Source organism: Amaranthus tricolor, chromosome 5 (assembly GCF_026212465.1).
Source record: "Amaranthus tricolor cultivar Red isolate AtriRed21 chromosome 5, ASM2621246v1, whole genome shotgun sequence".
Lineage (NCBI taxonomy): Eukaryota > Viridiplantae > Streptophyta > Magnoliopsida > Caryophyllales > Amaranthaceae > Amaranthus > Amaranthus tricolor.
In genome coordinates, this window is record NC_080051.1 from 30,078,431 (window position 1) to 30,100,238 (window position 21,808).

Genomic DNA, 21,808 nt, shown 5'->3' on the forward strand with positions numbered 1-21,808 from the left:
TCAAGCGCAATACAGGACACTGGTGTTGATTGAACACGTCTGTGGCTTAGCTACAGCCGAGCAATAACAGACTTGTTTTGTTCCTTGCATTTTTCAATTCATCGTACTTAACTGGAGACGGAAGACTGCTATGATCACTCGAAGAAGAAAATTGACGGGTTTGCGATGTCACTGCGTGACTATTGTTCATTTAGCATTGGTTTCGGCTTTTGTCATGTATTTTCCCCTTAAATTACGTTCTTGTGTTCGTTAGTATACCACAACTCTACTGGTATGTTTGTTGATAAGAAACTGTTTCTAACATAAAGCATAAAATTCTGGTGAAGCAACCGTCATTTCTTCAATTTACAACAGACAATCATTCCAAATTAAGACTAATTAAAATCTTGGATTATCATTAAGCTTAAATGTAAACTAATTACTCGAAATAATCAAACAATAGGCCTATAAATCTGAATTGGGCTTCTAACTCTATGCTTTGGATCAACCCATTCTAAGAATGTATTGATATTGTAAGGTGTATCCTTTGTTATGGATCCATTTATCACAACTTTGTAGGTTCTTCTTTGGTATGTTCGTGTGAATTTCAACACATCGGGAAAGGTTTTGATTGAGAAACCTTTGGGTACTGATGTAACCTTAGCTTTGTACTCTGCGGTTCCATTTGCAACGTATGTCACGCTACGATAGAACGTTTTTGAAATTCTTGTATCGGACGATTGCAGATGGATATGCATTGAAGGGTAGTTGAGCCCATCTACCCCTATGCCAGGCTTGAATTTCGAGCAATTATAGCGAGGCGGCCCCCTTGCGTTACTTCCTCTTCCACCTCGGAGAAGGGCTAATGTGGTTCCGTTGTAGCCTTCCCTGCATAGGTACCGAATGTAGTCGTTTGCGGAGATGTTGTATACTAGGCCCGGGTGGACAGCTGCGACAGGGTTGAGAAACCCAGCCCCTGAGCTTAACGGGTCCTCAGCGCCATTATTCAGTACCGGTTTTGCTGTTTTACATGGACAGGCTGAAAAATCAGCATTTCTACTAGGTGAAGTTTATATATGGCTGCAAAAGACTTGACACAGTACTAACCAGTGGTCATGAGAGCGGATTTGATGGCTGCAGCTGACCAGTCAGGATGGAAGGACTTGACGTAGGCAGCCGCACCAGCGACATGAGGGCAAGCCATGGAAGTTCCCGACAGGATGTTGAACACGCTGTATCGATTGTCGACGCCTTCGCTAGTTATCGACACCAGTTTTGAGTAACCAGCAAGAATATCAACTCCAGGTGCACTTATATCTGGCTGCATATTTGGTATTTAACCAATGAGGAAATAGATTTCATATGACTTTTTGATCAATGAATTAATTATAGTTTCGGAAACCATGCTAGTGGTCATGAATTTGTTACCTTGAGGATATTCCTAGCTTTTGATTGAGGACCTCTTGAAGAAAATGAAGCAATCATAGGAGTTTTTGTTGTATTTACAGTTCTAGTTTTGTGTATAATTGCCTGTGGTGACCTGCAGGTACTGCTTGAGTCACGTAATGCACAATACGTATGTCCAAGAGTCGGACCAATGTCATGCTAGGCGGGATTTAGAGGAACAAATGATGATCATCATACTGGTTAGAGGTGTTCAACGGGCCGGGTTGGGGTGGTTCATGGCAAATGTTAAATGGGTCGGGGCGGGTTAAAGCCCGTTGAAATCCAATCCACTATGACCCATTTTTTAAAAGTTCATAAAGTAGTTTTTTTATTACTTTATGGCCTGATGGGTCGATCGAATTCCTTTAATTATCCAATCTGGCCTGGTCCAACTCTTCACACCAAGGCCCGTCAAAGACCCAACCCTTGACCCGTTGAAACCTCTATACCGAATATATCCAGCTCATTGTAGCTATGATTTGGGTCTGGAGAGGGTAGAGAGACAACAGACCATTACACTTATCAAGGAGATAAGAAGGTCCGGTTTTCATACAAATTATTTAAGAGTTATTTTACTGTAGCCAATAATAAGAGGGAATTTTAACGAGGACTTACTTGGTGGTGTTGATGTAAAGATCAATAAGGTGTCCACTAATGGAAGAAACAAAAGAAGCAGGAATGAGAGTGGTGGAAGTCATATCAGTGAATTCATCAACAGCCATGATCGTACCAAATCCTTTGTTTCTTTTGATTACATAATCAGCTAATGTTGATCCAAAGCACAACACTATTTTGCCTCTCACATTACTCTCTGATATTGTTGCATTATCACATAGGCTGCCACACAATTCTATTACTCTTTATTATATATTTTTTTTAAATCCACGATGTCTGATTTCACGAAAAATATTATTTTGCAAAAATAACTAAGTGGATGAAATTGTCAACTTTCTTTTCCATTTTCTATTTTTCGTCAAATCAAACAATAAAAATGGAAGAAAACAATTTTTTGAAAAATATTAGTCCCAAACTAAAAACTCTTAATAAATTTAGAATTAACTCCAACTAAAAAAAACACAATACCTTAAATTTGTTGACGGATTTGGGTTGCCTTTATATGCAAGAGTACCAGTTGTTAAAGGATACATAGTTTTCTTGGGTGAAAATGTATTGATTGATATCCCCTGATCCACAAATATCATTCATAAATCAATCGCTTTAATTCATTTTCATATAATATGTTTGGTGGGCAATCCTTCTACTATCATATAGTTTTAGAAAAAAATAAACCTTATTACGTATGTAAGCAAGTCAATACTCATTACCTGTAAGTTTCTGGGCTTGAGCCCACATGTGCCCCATAAATGTGCCAAAAGAAGTGGGCCCATGAGATAGTTTGGTGACGAATTGTCACCAACTAAATAAAGAAACAGAGGATAGTAATTGGAAAACTTACATTAAATTTTTTACCATTCCCAAGCTGAACCATGGTCTTAAACTTCCTATCCAAAGTAGTAGCAGCAACAGTTAAAACCCAAGGAGAAACATTATTAACAGTCCATAGATCAGGACCTTCATTACCCCCAGCACAAACTGTAAGTATCCCTCTTTTCATGGCGTGAAATGAGCCTATGGCTAGCACATCATCCATCAGATCTCTACTATAACCGCCAATCGAGACGGATATAATGTCCACTCCATCAGCAATGGCATCATCAAAACCGGCTAATAAGTTCATATCGGAACACCCAAATGAGCCACATACTTTGTACGTGGCTAAGCGAGCCTTAGGCACCCCTCCGCGAGCAGTTCCTTTGGCTAACCCGTAAAGGCTAGCACCATTTACAGTTCTTCCTGCTGCTGTTGATGCTGTGTGAGTCCCATGTCCGTCGTAATCTGTGGGAGTAGGCTCTATTCCTGTGTATTCTCCTCCTAAGTCATAATATCTTGCTCCTATCACCTTCCTGCATACAAATGTAAATTGTATTTGTGGGTCATCCTTAAATTTTCAATCATATTAAGTCTGATTAATAGGAGTGAATGTAGGATAACAGTATATGGAGGGTCAGACATGTTAGAGCATTAAACATTTCATATATAATAACTAGGTACAAACTAGAGTATCTAGTAATTGTAATTTTTTTTAAAGAGGCGATGTTTGCTATCAATAGACAATTATAAAGAACATTTTAATTATCACCGACAAAAGTAAGATTACGTGCATCTGACCAAAATCTTTGGTGATGAGAATTGAAAGCCATCAAATTAATTGCATTGCGATTATGAAATCTTGTTATAAGCGCAGTTGCAAATAATATATACTATTATGAGTCGATCCAAAATAGTCTCTACTCCAACCCCATCAAGTTGGAGGAACATAATAGTTGAAAATATGACAATACTTTTCATTGTATCAGACAGAAACAAAAAAAGAAAAAGACCTGTTACATCCGGTGAAATTTGCTCCTTTATCACATTTGCCTTTCCATTTGAGTGGAGGAGGACCATATCCTTTGTCATTGAAGCTTGGAGCATCAACATAAATGCCTATTAACATACAAGTATAAGACAAATAAATTCACCTAATATTAGACACTTCACACTTTTTTTCAATTAAATGATAGACTGAGAAAATAATAAGACTAGAAGAAATTCATATTCAAGACCTAATTAATATTGAAAACTTATTAGTACTACGTATACAATATAATTTTAATTTCACACATATAAAAACTATACGTATGAGCTACATTTATAATGTATATAAAACATAAATTTAATTGTATTTTAAAATAATAATTAAAAATCTATAAATTCTTTTGAATTATAATATAATCGATTCTATTAATTCATGTTAAATTCTTAAGAAAAAACTTTAAACATATAAAATATGTTAACAAAATACAAATAACATGGACAAAGAAACATAAAGAAGAAAATACAAGAGTCCCAAAAAAACCTGTATCCAAGAGTCCCATAATAACATTGCTTTCGGTTTGAGAATTACGTTGCTTCAAATCAATAGGCATTCCCAACAAATCCCATGATCTTGTTGTCACAAGTTTACGTATTGTATTTGGAAATACTGATACTACGTTGCTTTTCTCTGCATTTTCAAATTTACATCTATTTATTTTCATTATTAATCGAAATAAATACTCAGAGGGTATTTAACAATTAACTTTTTGATTTCTTTAGTTAGTTTTAATTTTTTTTGTTGGTCAAACGGCAAAAAAAAAATTAATAAATAACTTTTAAGTTAGCTGAAAAGCTGACTATTTAAACCAAAATCAAAAATATTTATTGTAACTTTTTCATTGACTTTTGACATATTATTTCTTTAATTTGTCAAACTTGTACTCTAATCACATTTTCAAAGTCGTAACGTTAGTTTTGACATTTTGACACTTTTGTCATATAAAACTTTTTCTATTACTATATATTTTGTAAAAAAAATATTTAATTTATACATAAATATTAATTAAGGAATTAAGAAGACGGAGAAAGTATATGCCAATATACCTGATAAAGCAGTTGCTTCACTAGGCAATAAATTAGCAACAAATCCATTAAAACTCTTTCCGTAGCTGTGTATCTTAGCTTTTGTTGCTATACTTGCACTATTATTTAGAATAAAAATTGAGGATTATTTATTGTTGACTTAATTAGCAAAAAAAATAAAAATAAAATAATTTAGAGTAATTAGAAGCACAATAAGAAAAATACTAACTCTCCAATGGTTTGAACAAGCAAATTGTGATGATGCTTTTGCACTGTTACTTGTTTAATCCCTTGCGATAATTCTCCCATGTAAACTATATATGGCTGTATTATTTCAAATGTAATCCAATTCAAAAAAATAAAAATCGACATGAGTTCCTCAATTTCATTTCTATATATATATATATATATATATATATATATATATATATATATATATATATATATATATATTATGAATAATTTTTGAGACCTCATTCAGACTTCATAGGTGTTCATTCGGTGTTATCGGTTTGATTTCAGGCTAGGTGTACATTTTGAGTCGGTTTAATATTGGATCGTTTGTTTATCTTGATTTTTACATAATTGTATAAAGTTAAAGTGGGGAAAATTAGATTCAGTTACAAAGTCGGGTAAATATCGAGCCGTTGAATTTGTTTTAAACAACTCTACTCGTTAATTATTTTACAATTTTGTAAAATTATAGTGTCTAAAGAAATTAAAACAAGGTATTATTAAATAATATAAACTAATATATGAGACACTTTAAGTTGAGGTTCTATGCAATGGTGCACCTTAAAATTTGCATTTTTCACATGTTTTCTCTAAAAAATCAAATGTTGTAAAATCTAACAACAATTCTCATCCAATCTTTTCCTTTTCTAGCCTACTCCATAATTTAAAATTAGAGAAATACTAATTTTTTTATCAAAGAGATCCACATAACTCAAAATAATGAGAAAAAAAAAAAAAAACATGTAACTTATCCAACAAAACGGACATAGAACACCCAAGCAAACTCTCTCACTAACCATAACATTAAACTGCACTTGGTAAATAGCACTAAATAATTTTCATATCTTGAATCATTGTGGCAAACTTAAATTAAATTGTGTTATGGACTTATTTGGTTGCCATATTAAAATTAAATTTCCATTCAAACAAAAGTTTATTGTAAAATAATTAATAGTATTAGAAGTAAATAATGGAAACCAATTTTTAAAAAAGCTTTTTAGTGATAATATGAATGAGATGTAATTAAATGAATATTGAAATGACAAATTTTTTAAGCTCGTAAATAATAATACGTTCTATACTACATAATTATGTGGTGATCAGAATATCATGAAAGCCTATGACATAGACCAAGGGGAGCCCGCTTAGCCGTTTATTAAAAATCTATTAATACTATTAGTTGTGTAACATAAAATACAAATAAATAACAATCAAGTTAATGCGAATCATAGTAGTACATGACATATGCAACACATACAAGATCTATATTTTAGTAACAATATGGTTGATTGGAGTGCATCTACTTAATAAAGTCCTTCTTCACTGATCGTAACATTTTTCCACATAATATATCACAATCAGTTGTAAATATTTCACAATCAGTTGCAATTTGCAAATATTTAAAAACGGAGATAATAAGACATATGTACCTTTCTTTGATTGTCATGATTTGAACCGTGGATCAGTGTGATTGTAATGTTTATGACAAATACAAGAATAATTACTGAAATCTTCATAATTTGTGATGTTTCAACACTGAGTTTGAGTAATGATTCAAAGTTAAACACTGCACATATATAAACAGTATTAGTAGGGTAAAAAAAGGGGGTTTATGACCATGTTAACTAACAAAAAAACAGAACCATAGAATTTGTAGGAGTTTTACAGACAAGTTTACTATTTGGGGTAAATAAATCGATCTGCATACCATGCATAACGCAATGTCAGTTTTACAACAAATTCCTTGTAATTATTCATATGCTTTTCCTTCTATTTTTAATTATTTCATTTATTAATTAATACTATTGTTTTAAACAATTTTCTCTTGTTTTTAGTTAGTTCTATTTGTAAGGATCTCACTTTTTGTTAAAATAGATTACTATAGGCTATTTAGACATGTATTTTTTTGTTTTTTTTTTTCTTGTTCGATGGAGTGGAAGATTCATAGTCCTTTTTTTTTATTTTGATTACAATGGATTATAGTCACATAATGTTGGTCTACCATAATCAATCATAATCAACCTTTTGTTTTGTTAGTACTAATATTATCACTAATAAGTATAAAATTACATATATTTAATTATTTAAATTTCACTGGAAGTGGGACCCACTAGATGACATAGGGTAATTAAATGTTGTTTCTTTTTTGTTTTATCTTGTTACATTTGACATTCAGAATTTAATAAGTTAAATATCAAAATATAATGTTATAGGGAGTAATAAAGGTCATTATAATTAGGAAAATATTGAAAATTCATTATTTATTTGAATATTTAAGGAAGATCATTAATCCTTAATTGAATATTTCAAGAAGATATTATCTCAAAATATTTTGAAATGCATTGAAGTGAAAAAATTCTAATGTAGATGTGAAGACAATATGCACAAGACTACAATGACAATAAATATCATAATTCATTATATACGACTACTCTACTAGTATGTACTAGTAATAGTACCAGTACAGTAGTATGTAGCAACAGTACAACAGTAGTATTTCTGCTGAGTGCTGGCATAACTCATTAGACTACACTAATGATAAAATTACTACGTACAAAACCATATAGACTACACTAATAATACTATCAGTATGTACAAAAATACAGCAGTTGTCTCTGAGATCACCACTTTAACAGTTTCTTATCAAACACTGGGGCAACAATCTCTTGACAACGCACAATTCCGGCTGCTCCGCCATAGCATAACCATCTCTCACTACCTTTGTTCATATTCCATCTCACGCTGTACATCGAAACGATTTTGGGAGGAGGAACTTCTATTATCCTACCTGCTTCTCCTTTAGGATCTGCTTTATTGTTTGAATTCTCCTCATTTCCGTCAGAACAAATCAATGCTTGATCATCATTTGTTTTTTCCGATTTGCTTGTTTTATTTTTTCCACCTTTTGCACTTGTCTGAAGCTCATTTGTGTCTGCATTTCTGGTATCATCACCATAGCACAATGCTGCAAGATTTCAAGGAGTTGTTGAATTGGTGAAAATGACATTAATTATCACACAGGTAGCAAAAAGGATTGATAGAAGCTTACCAGGAAGCTGATCATCTGGTTTTTGGGTTTTTTCTGTACCTTTTCTAACCCTTTTTGCTTGATTCAAATCAGATGCAACAGTTCGTGCAGATCGGGGTGCATTTGTCCATTCTGTTGCCGACTTTTTTATTCTGTGGGGAGAACTTGGTAGTTGAGTGTTCATTATAACCGTCGGCTCGTCATTTGCCAATGAACCATTGAGAAATTCAGGAGCCCGTTTTCTTAATGGATCTTCACTTGCCAATGAACCACAGAGAAAATGTGGAGCCCGATTTCTTAATGGATCTTTGTCCACTTGTTTGTGTGTTAGCTGGTAACAACATAATCAAATTTAATCAAATCGAGAAGCTTTTCCAAATGAATTCCTTGAAAAATAAATCTAAAAACACCTAGCTCATGTATAGCAGGTTATCTATAGCATCCTGTCTCCTTCTAACCCAACCAAAAAGAACCCCTATGAAATATAGAATACAAAATCTATTTTAACTATAACTTAAAACCTTCAAACTCTTTTTCAGGTTTCGGTCCAATTTAGTTCAATTCAATTCCAACACGTTCATCTCAACTCAGTTCTAATATATTCCAAGTAAAGTTCAGTTCATTTAGTTAAGTTTAGTTCACTTCAGCAATAATTAATCCATGCAAACAAGTAGTTAAGTAACAGTTAAACACGACTTAAAACTGCCTCGGCAACCATTTAGAAGAGTAGTACAAAATATAATGATAGATCTAACCATTCACTTGTTACTTTTTTCCCAGGTTTGAGCAAGCGTTAAATCAGTTCTGGCAATTTCAAAAGTAGATCCCTTCCCAGGTATTTCTTGCAATCTATTTTTCACTTGCTAAAATTTTCAGAACTCACTTCTACTTTCCCAGCATCAAGGAATAAAGTTGTTCAGGTGATCAAAGAAAAGTGAAGTGTAAATTATGCTGAACTTTCTCTAAAATATTTTACCGCATTTGTCTGCTTGGCGATGGACAATATAAGGATGAAGGAGATTGAAGGAAGAAAGAGGCTTGTCTCTATTGTGAGTTTTGGTTTGCCTTCCCTTTGTTCCTTTTTAATCAATTTCAACCCATGCCAGTAGTTTTCTTTTGGATTTTAAAGAAGGAAAAATAGCTAATTATGTCAAGAAAAAACAAATATGTACAATCAGTCATATTTTATGAGTAGCATGTCATCTATGGCGAAGGAATTAATGCCACAACTTTGAAAGAACGGATCAGGCTAGATTTCACTACTTACGAGAATGGAGAATAAACATTGATGAAAAGCTTGTGATGCAATGTCTAACACGTATACCATTCCAAGAATATCAAAAAAAGTAACTGACGGAGAAAATAGGACATTATTTATGCTAACAGAAATTGAAGGTGCAAGTTGCAACATACCTGAAAATAGAGAACAGTTCCATCTGTACAGCAATATGCAACCATACCTATACAAGAACATAATTTCAATCAAAGGCTAAAAAAGGATAACTATATCGAAAGAAACTACATAGATGAATGAAAAAATGAATATGACATTTGGCTTTCTTTAGCTAACTCAAGTATGAGAAGTGACGGGTAAGAACCCTTTTCAGAAATAAAACAGGCATGAAGAGATCTCAAAACCCAGATGTCAGGACTCAGAAATGTAAGAAATTTTATATATCCATTTTGACTCCAAGGTCTAGAATTCTGATCTTTATAATCTCAATAAGTCAAATTTAAAATGAGATAGGTTCAATAGAGAAGTTCAATCAAATCAAATTAAAAATATATGCCATAAAAGTATATTAATGCAACCTGTTAGTCGTGAAACATGGATTCTCCATACGGCAAATGACGATAAATAATAACTGTGCACTCCTTGTTGTTGTGTACCACTAAAAGGTCGCCCAGTAACTGGAACATCACATGCAGCTCTTGATAAGCTAAGCATCCGTAGTGTTCCATCATCATAGGTTACAAGGACACATCTTCACAGAAAAAATACCCAACATGTAAGTGCAGCAGAGAAGTTTCCTAAACATCTTATTATCAGATTCAACTTCTTTTTCTTGTAATGATAACTACCATATTAAAATCTTCAATTCACAATTAAGTATCATTTTTTCTCTCCCGTCATTGATTGTACTTTACTCTACTTTTTTTTAAAAAAAAGGAAAAAGACAATTAAAAAGCTTAAAAAGACAAGAAGAATATGTTATTGTTAATTTCGTATCAAATACAACTTTAATGCTATTATTCTCTTATAATGTTCAGAATTTCATATCAAATATCAAATATGCATGCTAACAATGTCAAAATGTATGGCAATCATAGCCAATGGGTGGTAGTGTGGACAAATATTTGTTAGGCTGTAGTCTCGTGGGAAACAATTCTCCCTAGGTTCCAGGAATCAGCACATTGCCAATGTTAAGTACTATCCAAATTCAAGCTCCAAAAGACCTTTCAATAGCTAGGTCTTTAATTTTTTAGATGAGATAAAAAGGATTATGTAAAAGTTGAAAAAGAACCAAGTAAATTGAGGAAAAGATGCCATCTAATTTCTTCAAATTTCTCCAATCAAATAACTACCCTAAGCTCCACTGTTTGAACCATAACAACAGAGACGCTGACTAAATTAGTTACAAATCAAGACAAAGAAATTTCAAAGGACACTAATTCAGTTCGAACCACAGGCACCACATATAAATTATTCACAGTTAGTGATTCTGCACCAAATCAAGGCTCTTCATACAGAAAATAACCTCCTCTGAAGTTAATATACCATCTCACAAGAACAACATGCAAACTTGATTTGCAAATAATCATCAAGGCAGAGAGATCGTGAGATAGCCAAACCAAGCGTACAAGTTTAGAGCATTATAAACGGCTAAGACATAATAACATACACCATGTCAGCAACCTAATATGAATCCCACCACAAGCGAGGATTGAAGAGGTCTATTAGTAGTTAAATTCAGTAATGTTAAGACTTCAATACTTTATTGTCACATTTTCACTTCATTTCAGTACTAATAAGTCAAGTCCAGTTCAATAGGCCTTTAGTCTTACACGCTTACCCTTCAATAGTCCATGCAAAAAGAAAGATGTGGCAGACCCACATACAATATTTTATAAAACAAAACAATAAATATGTTCTTGTAAGGGAGAAAACTTGACAAAAAACACATTAGTAGCATCAAGCATGTGTATGCTAGAAGCACGAAAATTTTATACAGTTTCAAAAGACAATGCTATTTTACCTTGGATCAGGAGCCCAATCAAGACCATATATGAAACGTTGTGAAGGAATTGCATCCCACAAAGGCCGGAATGGATCACTGCAGGTAACAGTAGTATTCACTAGTCAGTTTATAAATTATGCATTACAGGTCAAAACATTCAATAGCTAAGAAATGAACCCAAGAGCAAAATATAGACACAACCAACAAACTTCATTTATTTGGGGGTGGGAAGAGGAAAAATGGGGAGAGACCGTGAGCGACTAGGGAAAGGTAAGCGCAACAAGAAAGTTGAAATATACAGACTATCCCAAATCTTACTCTGTCGGTTTGTCCAGAGTCTGTCATACAGCCTATCACTAAAAGATAATCTATTTCACACTGATGAGTTTAAGTGATCATTCAAGGTTTTATAAAGTGAACAAATAAAAAAAAAACACTGCTATATTACCGCAAGTCCCAGAACTTCAACCCTCCATGTCCAGCGGTGACAATAATATTTGAACTCTCAGGATCACTGAAAAATAAGAAGAAATATTAGGTTTCTTCAAAGACAATTCTAAAAATTAAAAATGAAAGTTAACTTGAAAGGTCTATAAGCAACAACAAAAACAATAACACGCCATTACCCCAATGCCAAGTGGGAAAAGAAAATTTCTTTCCAGGATCATAAATTGATAATACAATAGAAAGAACTTTCAAAAGAACAAGATGGTTCATAACTTCTTATTATTAGTACGTGACATCAGTTTCTTTGCCTTACTGATCTAGGGTGTAATGAAAAAGAAAACCATTGTTGCTCATCAATAACATTCCATTACCTCAATGTTAGTGGTTTCCAGTCTCCCACCAAGGCAGGATTTGGGGGCTTAGATTGATGCAACCTTAGGTTGTTTTTCATTGACCCTTGATAGCAAACATATTAAGTTTTGGGTCTTTTCAAGACTACAGTTACCATTATTACTTCTCCCAAACTAAAAGAGCAATCTGATTTACCATCTTGACTCAACAAAAGTTACTACCATCCGTCTCTACATTCTCCATTACTCTTCAGACACTAAGTCGAATCGTGGCTTTTTGTACAACACTACTTTTTTGAATGAAATATAGCGAGATTGATTGTCAAGGAAAACGTTATGGACTTAGTGTTGTCTAATTTCTTAAGAGACCTCAAAGGACCCTTAATATTACATAAACTTCAGTACAAGAAAAATTATGATATTAAGAGGAGTGAATATATGTGCGTGGATTCTAGATTGTCAATGACACTCATTCACTACCTAGTTTAAACAACATACTACCTCCTTCCCCTTTTGGTCGTCTTTGTTTAATCAAAAAAACTCTCAGAGATTTGAGATTAGGTCAAACCGGGACATAAAAAGGAGCTAATGGAGTAGAAGAGTTAGATCTTTATAATATTTCCTACAGTCAATAATAATATCAGTAAATATCAAATGCATAATGTACTAACAATGAATTTTCATGCGCACACATTAACTACAAGACACAGCATTGTACAGTCTAATAACCTTCATACAAAATAAACCTGAGCAATGAAAAAAGGCAATGATAGTGAAGTCAAAGAATAAATTCTGAATCGGTGAGCTCTACTTTCATCAGATGCGATTTCCCAAAGGTGTTTTCTACAGAGACTAGTGCCTAAAACTTGAAACACATTCATTTTTTCATCCTACAACTTCGACAGAAAAAAAAAAAAAAAAAAAAACAATTTCTCAATCAAAATAAATTACCCTTCATATGGGGCCCAAGTAAGAGCTCTAATAGGACCTGTCTCTGCGCTAAAGCACAACAGTGGTCTGGAATCTGTAGACAAAAAATGCTACAAGTTAGCAACTGAAATTCAGGAAATACAAAGCATAATATTATTAAAAATTCTTTTTTCAAATTTACTTTAAGGATTAACCAATCAAGCAAAGAGGAAAGAATGACATGTGAGCTCAATGACCAAGCACACTTGAATCAAGTGCCCTAAAACTAGATTACAAAATTCTAAAGCATACTTGCTTTTAGATTGAAAATAACAAGGAGATAGGGCGGGGTGACAAAGATTAAGTAGACTAAGTCAATCACTTATGTACCTTCAGGAGAAGCATTTGCAGAGAACTTCCACAAAGCTACCTGCATTAATTTGTGGTTCGGTAGAAAAAAAAAAAACATAAGTATCAAAAATATTTACCTTCAATTCTTTAGAAAGGATAACTAATAGCAAAATATCATAACTTTGCAAACATGAAACATCAATTAATCAAACTATTGAAACTCCACATAAGAAGGAAAAGGAAAAGGTTCTATAACAAAATGAACACGGCTGGGTATGGACATTAAAAAAAAAGATGAATGAAACCTACCACTCCATCATGACATCCTGCCAATATCAAATCGTGCGGGGGGGTAGTTGACCATTCCACCGTGAGAGGCATACTGCAAAATTGACAAATTTAAGCTACAAGTAGCTAAAAAGCCATGCTCACAAGAGCAGTTATTAGATGTACTATTATCAAAATAATGAAGAATTCATGACACCAATGAGTGTAGCAGGAATATGATCTATGTATAACTTTAAGTAGTCAACTTTCTTTCCAGATAGCCTATTTTGCAGATTGCAACAACACAATGTTTTTATCCACTAAGATGCACTAAGAGTACTGGAATGAGTCACAATATGCTCGTGGGCATGTCAAAAAGTTTCTCTAACTTCTAGCTTGCCCCCCAATCAAAAGAAAAAAACAATTGGTACGTAATGTCACATTATGGTATGAAATGCAGCAATAAACTATGTGTATTGGAGCTAGATATAGACGAGAATCAAAGAGAAGAGGAATAATATATACATGGGTTGTTTCTTATCATAATTATCTGATCTTATAAGCCCTACATTGAACTTCTCTGAGATTTTAATCTCCTATCACTGAAAATAAGTATATGAAATATCTCGTAACTAAAATTAGTTAGAGTTTATTAGACCTGATTGGAGCCTGATCTACCTGGATGAAGTTATTTGCTAACTCATCAACCATATTTGAAACTTATTAGACTTGGTTAAGAAAAAAGCATATCAAAACTGATTGAAACTTATTGGAAGACTTGAAATTTATATCATTTTTTTAAGTGAAGAGAATGTATATGCATTCTCCCCAACCTTTTGGGTTTTAGATTCCGACTTTGTTGTTGAAGAGAATGCACTCTATATTAACATCATTTGAATTGAATGATTAAAAAGTAATTTGTAAATATAGTGTTGAGAATTGAGATGGCAGATTCCGACATTCTTGTTGAAGAGAATGCACTCTATATTAACATCTTTCTAACTGATTTTCATTCACTTTTTACCTGAACTATGCTACCTGAACTCTTCATTTTACCTGAATCATCCACGTCAGATCCTTGATACTCAAACATGGGTAAGGCACTTCAACACTTTATTTTGAGCCAAAAATATGGAATTTTTTCATGAAATAGCCAAGTACAACTCTTGGACCGGAGTTCCCAAGTCCAATTAACATAGGTGAATGCGAATAGTCTAATTAACTTGAGTTTTATTCAATCTATCCCTTGCTTCCCTTTTTTATGATACATGATATGAACAGATGGCGTGTTTCTGAGTTCATACTTAACATAAGCATATTATTTATTTTGAAAAATTCAGAAGCATGTCAGATAGGAGACGAGCTTCTTTTTATTGGGTTGCGTAAGGACTATAAGACTTTACAGTCCCACAACAAGGCACGAGCATCTCAGACTCTTGATGGGTCGCAATACCAACACTAGACAATGAATTTATTTAGCGTTCAATGCCATATATTTGTGAACATACATCTATGATTCTATAATAATACTGACACCAATAGATGATTCTCAAAGGCTAAAAATAATTGATCAATCATAAAAAGAGCAAATCATTCATGTAATGTCAAATATTCAACTGTGTGAAAAGTAGAAACATAAGATGTGGTTTACCTCTGCCTATCACCGTATTTTAACATTGAGCATCGGAATACTGGCTTCAATTTTGCAAAGCGAGGATCTGTATCCTTTGCACGTCGAGATGCATAAATAGAACTAATTACTTTAGGTGAAGGAATTTCCCACCTGCAGTTGATATAAAAAGTGATGCTTAAGTAAAGAATTGGGAATGTCAGCTTTCAAGATTGATGGAAAGAAAGATAGTATGGATGTGACATTAAGCCCAGAGAGTAGATTTAAAGTTATGAAAGCCATGAAGCTGAAGAATCTCAAAGACATCATTAAATTGCACATGCAGAAAAGAGAGAGAAAACGGGACCTTACACTTCCACAGATCCATTGCCAAGAACAACAGCTAGATAGCCCATTCTATGCTTAGCAACAGACTCGGTATCAATAAGAGGCCTCCATTTTACATCCCAAGCAACCTTCCCATCATGACCCAGGCATAGGACAACTCTAGGGAGAACATCGTTTAGGACATGACCACAGTCAGATCCCAGATTTGAGGTATTTTCACGCATGTCTTCTTCCGATACCAAATTGTTTTTATGCATAATATTTTTTTCCAGACTCACAGTTGCAAGAGAGGGTGCCGGATCCAAAATTTGAGTCGGATAACCATTGTTTTCGCGATCCAATTCATTAAATGCTTTTGACTTATTTCTCGACCTTCTCTTCAACACTGCAAGTGTGCAATCCATGTCGGCTGCAAGCAATCTTTCGCTGGTACGGCATTTCTTAGTTTCTTCAAGAGGCCCAGAGGTGTTCAGCAAATTATCTCCAGTTGGAGAAAATTTTTTCATACCTTCTGGAAATTCAGTGGCAAGAGCTTGAATAAACTGCCCTTCAGAGCTACCAGCCGTTCGGGCTGTTGCATTCTTTTCATTATTGGCAGCTTTTCTCTTTCTTTCTTTTCGTTTTTTTGGAGCAGAGACACTTATTATATTTTCATCCACGGGAAGCACATCTAATGTATGCCCTGGGAGCTGAACTGCAAGGGCTGGAATGAACTGGCCTTCAGGATCTTCAACAGAAATATTATTTATTCGATTCTTTCTAGCCTTTCCTCTGGGTTGTTCTTGTTTACTTTCTTCCTTTGAAAGGTTCTTACTTTGATGTAATTCATCATTTTTGCTACCAGGAGATGACATTTCCTGGGCGGCATGTGGCATGTCAGATGTATTTACTGGAAGCTTAACAGCAAGATGGTGAGCAATCTGAACTTCAGGAGCTATTTGTTCCTGGAACTCATCAGCAAGTGACACTTCTAATGTATTTACTGAAGGCCGAAGCACAAGAGCTTGACTTATCTGACCTTCGGAATTTGAGGCAGGAGGTTTTCTCAGTACATTCTTTTTAGGTCTACCCCTAGGCCTCACAGGTTTATTCTCGTCATTTTTTGCAGCCTTATTTTTTTGGTATCTCCGCTTTATGCTCTCTACAGGAGCTAGCATACCTTCCTTAGTCGTGGAGTTTAACAGACACCAAATCTGAATCATCCCTCGACCACTAAGAGGATCACCTATTTTGTGGTGCTTTGAATCAGGGGGATGAGCAGCAACAGCAATAAACTGAAACATGACAAAAAGAATAAATGAGCAAGTCTGAAGGTAACATTGCAACATACAATGTTGTAATTTAATACCATACAGTGTACTTGTGGCTAACAAAAAAATGGTACCATGCACTTAGATTTCGTACAAGGCATAGTGCAAAAAATCGACTGCATTAGGGCACCAGGATCACATTGTAAAGTTTTTTGGGGTTACTGTGACCGCAAATTAAGTCACGACAACAACAAAACCATATGCATTAACCACGTTTTCCAACTGTTACCGCAATTGCATCCATGTTTTGCACAATGGTACAAAGTCTTGGATCCATTTATAAAATGCCAGAAAATCAGTAATTTATTTTAAATATTAATGCAAAAATATGAAACCTTATCAAAAAGGATTACAACAATGCCGAAGTCTTAATCCCAATTCCCAAGTCCCAACAATATGGAGTCAACTACATACATAAAAATAAATTAACGTGAGAGATCGTTGCTAACAAAGATAATGCTCGAAGAGGATTGCAATACAAAAAAGAAAAAACCAATTGCAGTTTTAAGATTTATACAATAAAAAAAAAAGCTATATATATATATATATATATATATATATATATATATATATATATATATATATATATATATACATACATATATATATATATATATACATATATATATATATACATATACATATATATATATATATATATATATACATATATATATATATATATATATATATATATATACATATATATATATATATATATATATATATATATATATATATATATATATATATATATATCTTTTAGCTAAATAACAGAGGGGCATGATTAGAGGGAAAAGAAACTTGATCTTTCCAACATCGGGAAAATTTATAAGCAAAAGTGATCACTAATATCTTATTCATTCGCTCTCTTTGTACCAAAGATGTTCCAAATCCAAGAAATAGATATGTCTCCATTCCACAACATAGATGGAAATCATTTTTCTCTAAAAATAGTACCCACACTTAATGGCTCAATGCCAATGAGTGCTCTTTTCCTAGTCATTCGATAACAAGGAGGATCGCAGTGGGTAACAACTAGTGCACAACTTTGTCCCACCTACAAGCAACAAAAATCCTCATCTTTTTTGGCTAAAGGTCATGTTCTGCTTATCTTTAAAGAATTCATAATCATAAAAAATTAGTTCTAATCAGAAAAAGTAAGTTGTAATCTCTAAAAAGTACTAAAGCAGTTACGATGAATAAGTTCAAACTCGAAAACGATAATAGTAATTATCAGGCTAATCAGTAACAATCATTTCAGTAATTAGTAACAAATCATTTTGATCAGTATCATTCGGTTTTAATCTCTCAAATCAGCTTTCATCTGTAAAAATAAGTTTTCATCACAATATAATTTCAATCCAGTAAGGTGAAAATAATAGGACTTGCAAGAGAATAGGAATATCAATCTTTTACTATTCTACTAATTATAATATTGAAGTATCAACACCATTACATACATGCTCACTACTCTAGACATGTGTATAAACAGATGAAAAAATAAAGAACATATAAAAGTAAAATTGAAAATGAGAAATGGAGGCACCATGCTATTACCTCACATTGTGCAGCAGAGTTTGTTCCTTGATCCATCCTAGGACACCAATCCAGTGACCACACAAGTCCTCCGACATATAATACAAAATCATTGCTGAAACAAACTTAACATTAGGTACATCTCTAGTATAGGTGAAAAAATAAGTACAAATAGAAAATTAAATATGAATAGACATGCCTAACACACAGTGGAATTACCAATGTGGCTCTATGTTAGAAAATTGTACTGAGGTCAGTTCAGGCGTCTTGACATTAATGAGGCAATATTTAGGTCTATTGAGGGCGTTTACTTCCCGCTTAAAGTGCTCTAAACATTATAGACCAAGCATTTCTTCCATGTAAGGAGCACAAGATCATAAACATGATATGGAGAAACAAAAATAGGTGAACGAATGAGGTGCAGACTCCAATGCACTTTTCTTTGAGAGTCAACAGCAAAAATACACGGCAAAGGAGCTAAAAGTGTCTTAAGGTAGTGTCTTGTGGAACAAATGTCACATAAAAAATGTCAAAGGTAGTTTTTTTCCATCATTTCATGTTTAAATTACAGAAGCCTGTAACTTCAATCTTCAAAAGGATCATTGAGGAAGCTTGATAGGTAACAGGTATAAAACCAAGTTACAAGATTATAATTTTCAGCATACCAGGAATCCGTAGACATCGGATCAGCCAATTTCTCTGTCTGAAAAGCAAGGACAGGAATCAGCATCAAGAAGTCATTTTTTCATGCACATGTACTAGAGTTATAGTTTATTATCCTTGCAGCAATTAAGTGTTCTGGAGCAAAGATTACCTCCTTATCATACTTTGGCACCATCGCAGCAGAGAATTGAGATAAAGCTATTTCTCCCATCTCATTGGGATGTCCTGTTTCAGACACAAAGCGAATACTCCTTGAATTGTATTTGAAATATCTCCACTCACTGCACACACACACACACAGTATACATGAAATAGGAAAACAATCGAGAGGAAAAATGAGGTAGAAGCTGTCTCTTACTCCAGCCTAATATCTGATATGAAACACAAAATAGTCAAAATACATAGAAGGACAGAATAACATATATTCACTTCAACACAAACAAGTTCAATAAATCCCAGCAAGTTAAGTTCAGTACAGTACATGCACATTCTTGTACAAAATTTCTAAAACCTATTTGTTTCAAATCTCACAAACTCTTACAATAATATTGTTGAGATATGATATTGAGCTATACATTGTATACTGTCTGCAGCCTTCATATGGGTTATTCTTAGTTGCTTCACAATCCTTACATTGCAGCTGTATGGAATATTCAATAACACATCAACAACAGGCGCAGCTATCTCCACGTCAGATGATACATCAGCAAGCAGCAGCACGTTTATTTTAGTTGTTCTGTTTAGTGTTTGTTTCTTTTATATGATGTAATCAGTTTTGTTATAGGTTGTTAGGGAGTTTGTTAGAATAACAGATTGTATAACTAACTCCCTCCTAGCATTTTCTTGATGCCTATATAAGGAGTTGTTTTCTCCTGATACATTGTACAAAATATTGAATGTTTCAATAACAAAGTATCACATTCTTGTATCTTCTCGCTTCTTTTCTTTCAAATATCATTCACTAAATTCACATGCAGATTAATGAACATACAGGATTCCCAATTCCACTTTCCAGCAATCATCCACATGAATTAAAAGCATCAACAATTCTATATTCAAGGAAATTCTTAAGCTAACCAAAAGAATCACTTTTTTCGTACTAATCCAACATTATCAAATTATAAAAAAAACAGAAAAACAAAAGGCATCAAAATTTTCACAAAATCATAAAAAATCAGGAATAAATCAGTACCTAAGAAAAGTGATAGTCGACGCTAAACGTTCAATTTCACAATCAACCAAATCTAAATCATCCTCTTCACCACAAATCTTATAAATCATATCCATTGCTTTTAAATGATTCTCATAACAATAATCAAACATCGATGATTTAATTTTCGAATTATCCTCCACATTAGTATTATCATTATCAGTAGTTGTGGTAGTAGTACTACACTTGATCAAAGGTACTTCTACTGCTTCTACTACACCTCGTGAATCCAATGCTGTTCTTGAATTTTTGTCTTGATTCTTATTCTTCTTTTTCTTATTCCTATCAGTTGATTTTTTGTGCATGATTTCGACTTCCATTGTTGTATTTTTCTAGGGTTTAGGGTTTTCAAATTGAGGTTGAAGGTTCGAATCAGAGTAAAGGGAATCTGATTGATGAATAAGTTTCTAATAAGTTCCAGCGTTCGAGTCTTTGTAAGGAGTATTTGAAGTTTTGAGATATCGAAGATGGGGGTGCTAATGGTAGGTATCGTACTGAGGACATGCGGCGTGATGGGTAATACTAAATTACTAATAGGGTTCGGCTGGGTACTTTATTTTTGCCGCCTATAAAAAATTAGGGCTTTTTTTTTTAAGATTAAAATTAGGCTTATTTAGAAGCACAAGAGTGAGAGTGATAAGGTGATAATGAAAAATACAATATATAATTTTTATAAAAAATTTTTTTTTTAATGTTTTGGAAAATTTTAATTTTCAAAGCAAGTGTTTAAACTAAAGTCAAGATTTGTTCGCTGTTACTAACACTGAACGAGAGAATCTTTTGCTCGCTATTGGTAATAGTGAACAAACCTAACCTTAGGCTCAGACATGAAGATGTTTATTTTGAAAATTTAAATTTTCCAGAAAATTATTTTGGGAATTTTGTTAAAAAAATTTATTTTATTCAATTTTTCGGTGATAATTAAACTAAAAACTTTTGAAACAGTCTAAGTCGTGCGACTGGCCCAAGACCCAATCAAATTTTTATTTTTTATACTCCAATAGATTATGACGTACTAATTTCAATCTTTAAAAGAATGATTCCAAAACTTTAAAGGCGGTCAATTTTAAGACTTTAAAGACTAATTTCAAATTTTTAATACCAATTTCTTAATTTGCTTGTATCATCAAAACTATAATTTACCATAAGAATTTAGAATTTTCAAAAATTATAACTTCTTACGCACTTTATTTACTATACCCGTCCCTTAGTTATATAAAATTCATATGATATTGAAAATTCTCTAATATCCAACAAACAATACTCAATACTATTAGTAAATTCCTAAAATTTAACATAATAAATAAATTTTTAAAATTTAAATTTAAAAAAAAATTTACTTTCTATTTAAATAAAACTAAGAAACCCTTAGAAATAT

At 33.2% G+C, this 21,808-nt stretch overlaps 2 protein-coding genes across 2 annotated transcripts; both read right to left on the reverse strand.

Moving 5' to 3' along the window:
• Positions 1-351: 351 nt before the first annotated feature.
• On the reverse strand, positions 352-7,676 carry LOC130813656 (subtilisin-like protease SBT4.15). The gene is made up of 13 exons (XM_057679500.1): positions 7,620-7,676; positions 6,791-6,860; positions 6,591-6,727; positions 5,156-5,250; positions 4,948-5,045; positions 4,385-4,531; positions 3,867-3,972; positions 2,882-3,389; positions 2,509-2,609; positions 2,041-2,262; positions 1,408-1,519; positions 1,087-1,300; positions 352-1,000 (listed from the first exon to the last, which is right to left on the reverse strand). Exons 1-13 carry the CDS (start codon positions 7,674-7,676, stop codon positions 432-434), a joined length of 2,436 nt encoding a protein of 811 aa, XP_057535483.1. The 3' UTR covers positions 352-431.
• LOC130813150 (uncharacterized) lies at positions 7,489-20,942 on the reverse strand. The gene is made up of 15 exons (XM_057678906.1): positions 20,413-20,942; positions 19,372-19,501; positions 19,223-19,260; positions 18,579-18,672; positions 15,733-16,982; positions 15,403-15,534; positions 13,790-13,866; positions 13,524-13,559; positions 13,176-13,248; positions 11,876-11,941; positions 11,446-11,523; positions 10,001-10,173; positions 9,602-9,648; positions 8,210-8,519; positions 7,489-8,125 (listed from the first exon to the last, which is right to left on the reverse strand). The coding sequence occupies exons 1-15, from the start codon at positions 20,748-20,750 to the stop codon at positions 7,782-7,784; spliced, it is 3,186 nt and encodes a 1,061-aa protein (XP_057534889.1). The 5' UTR covers positions 20,751-20,942; the 3' UTR covers positions 7,489-7,781.
• Between the last annotated feature and the right edge of the window lie 866 nt (positions 20,943-21,808).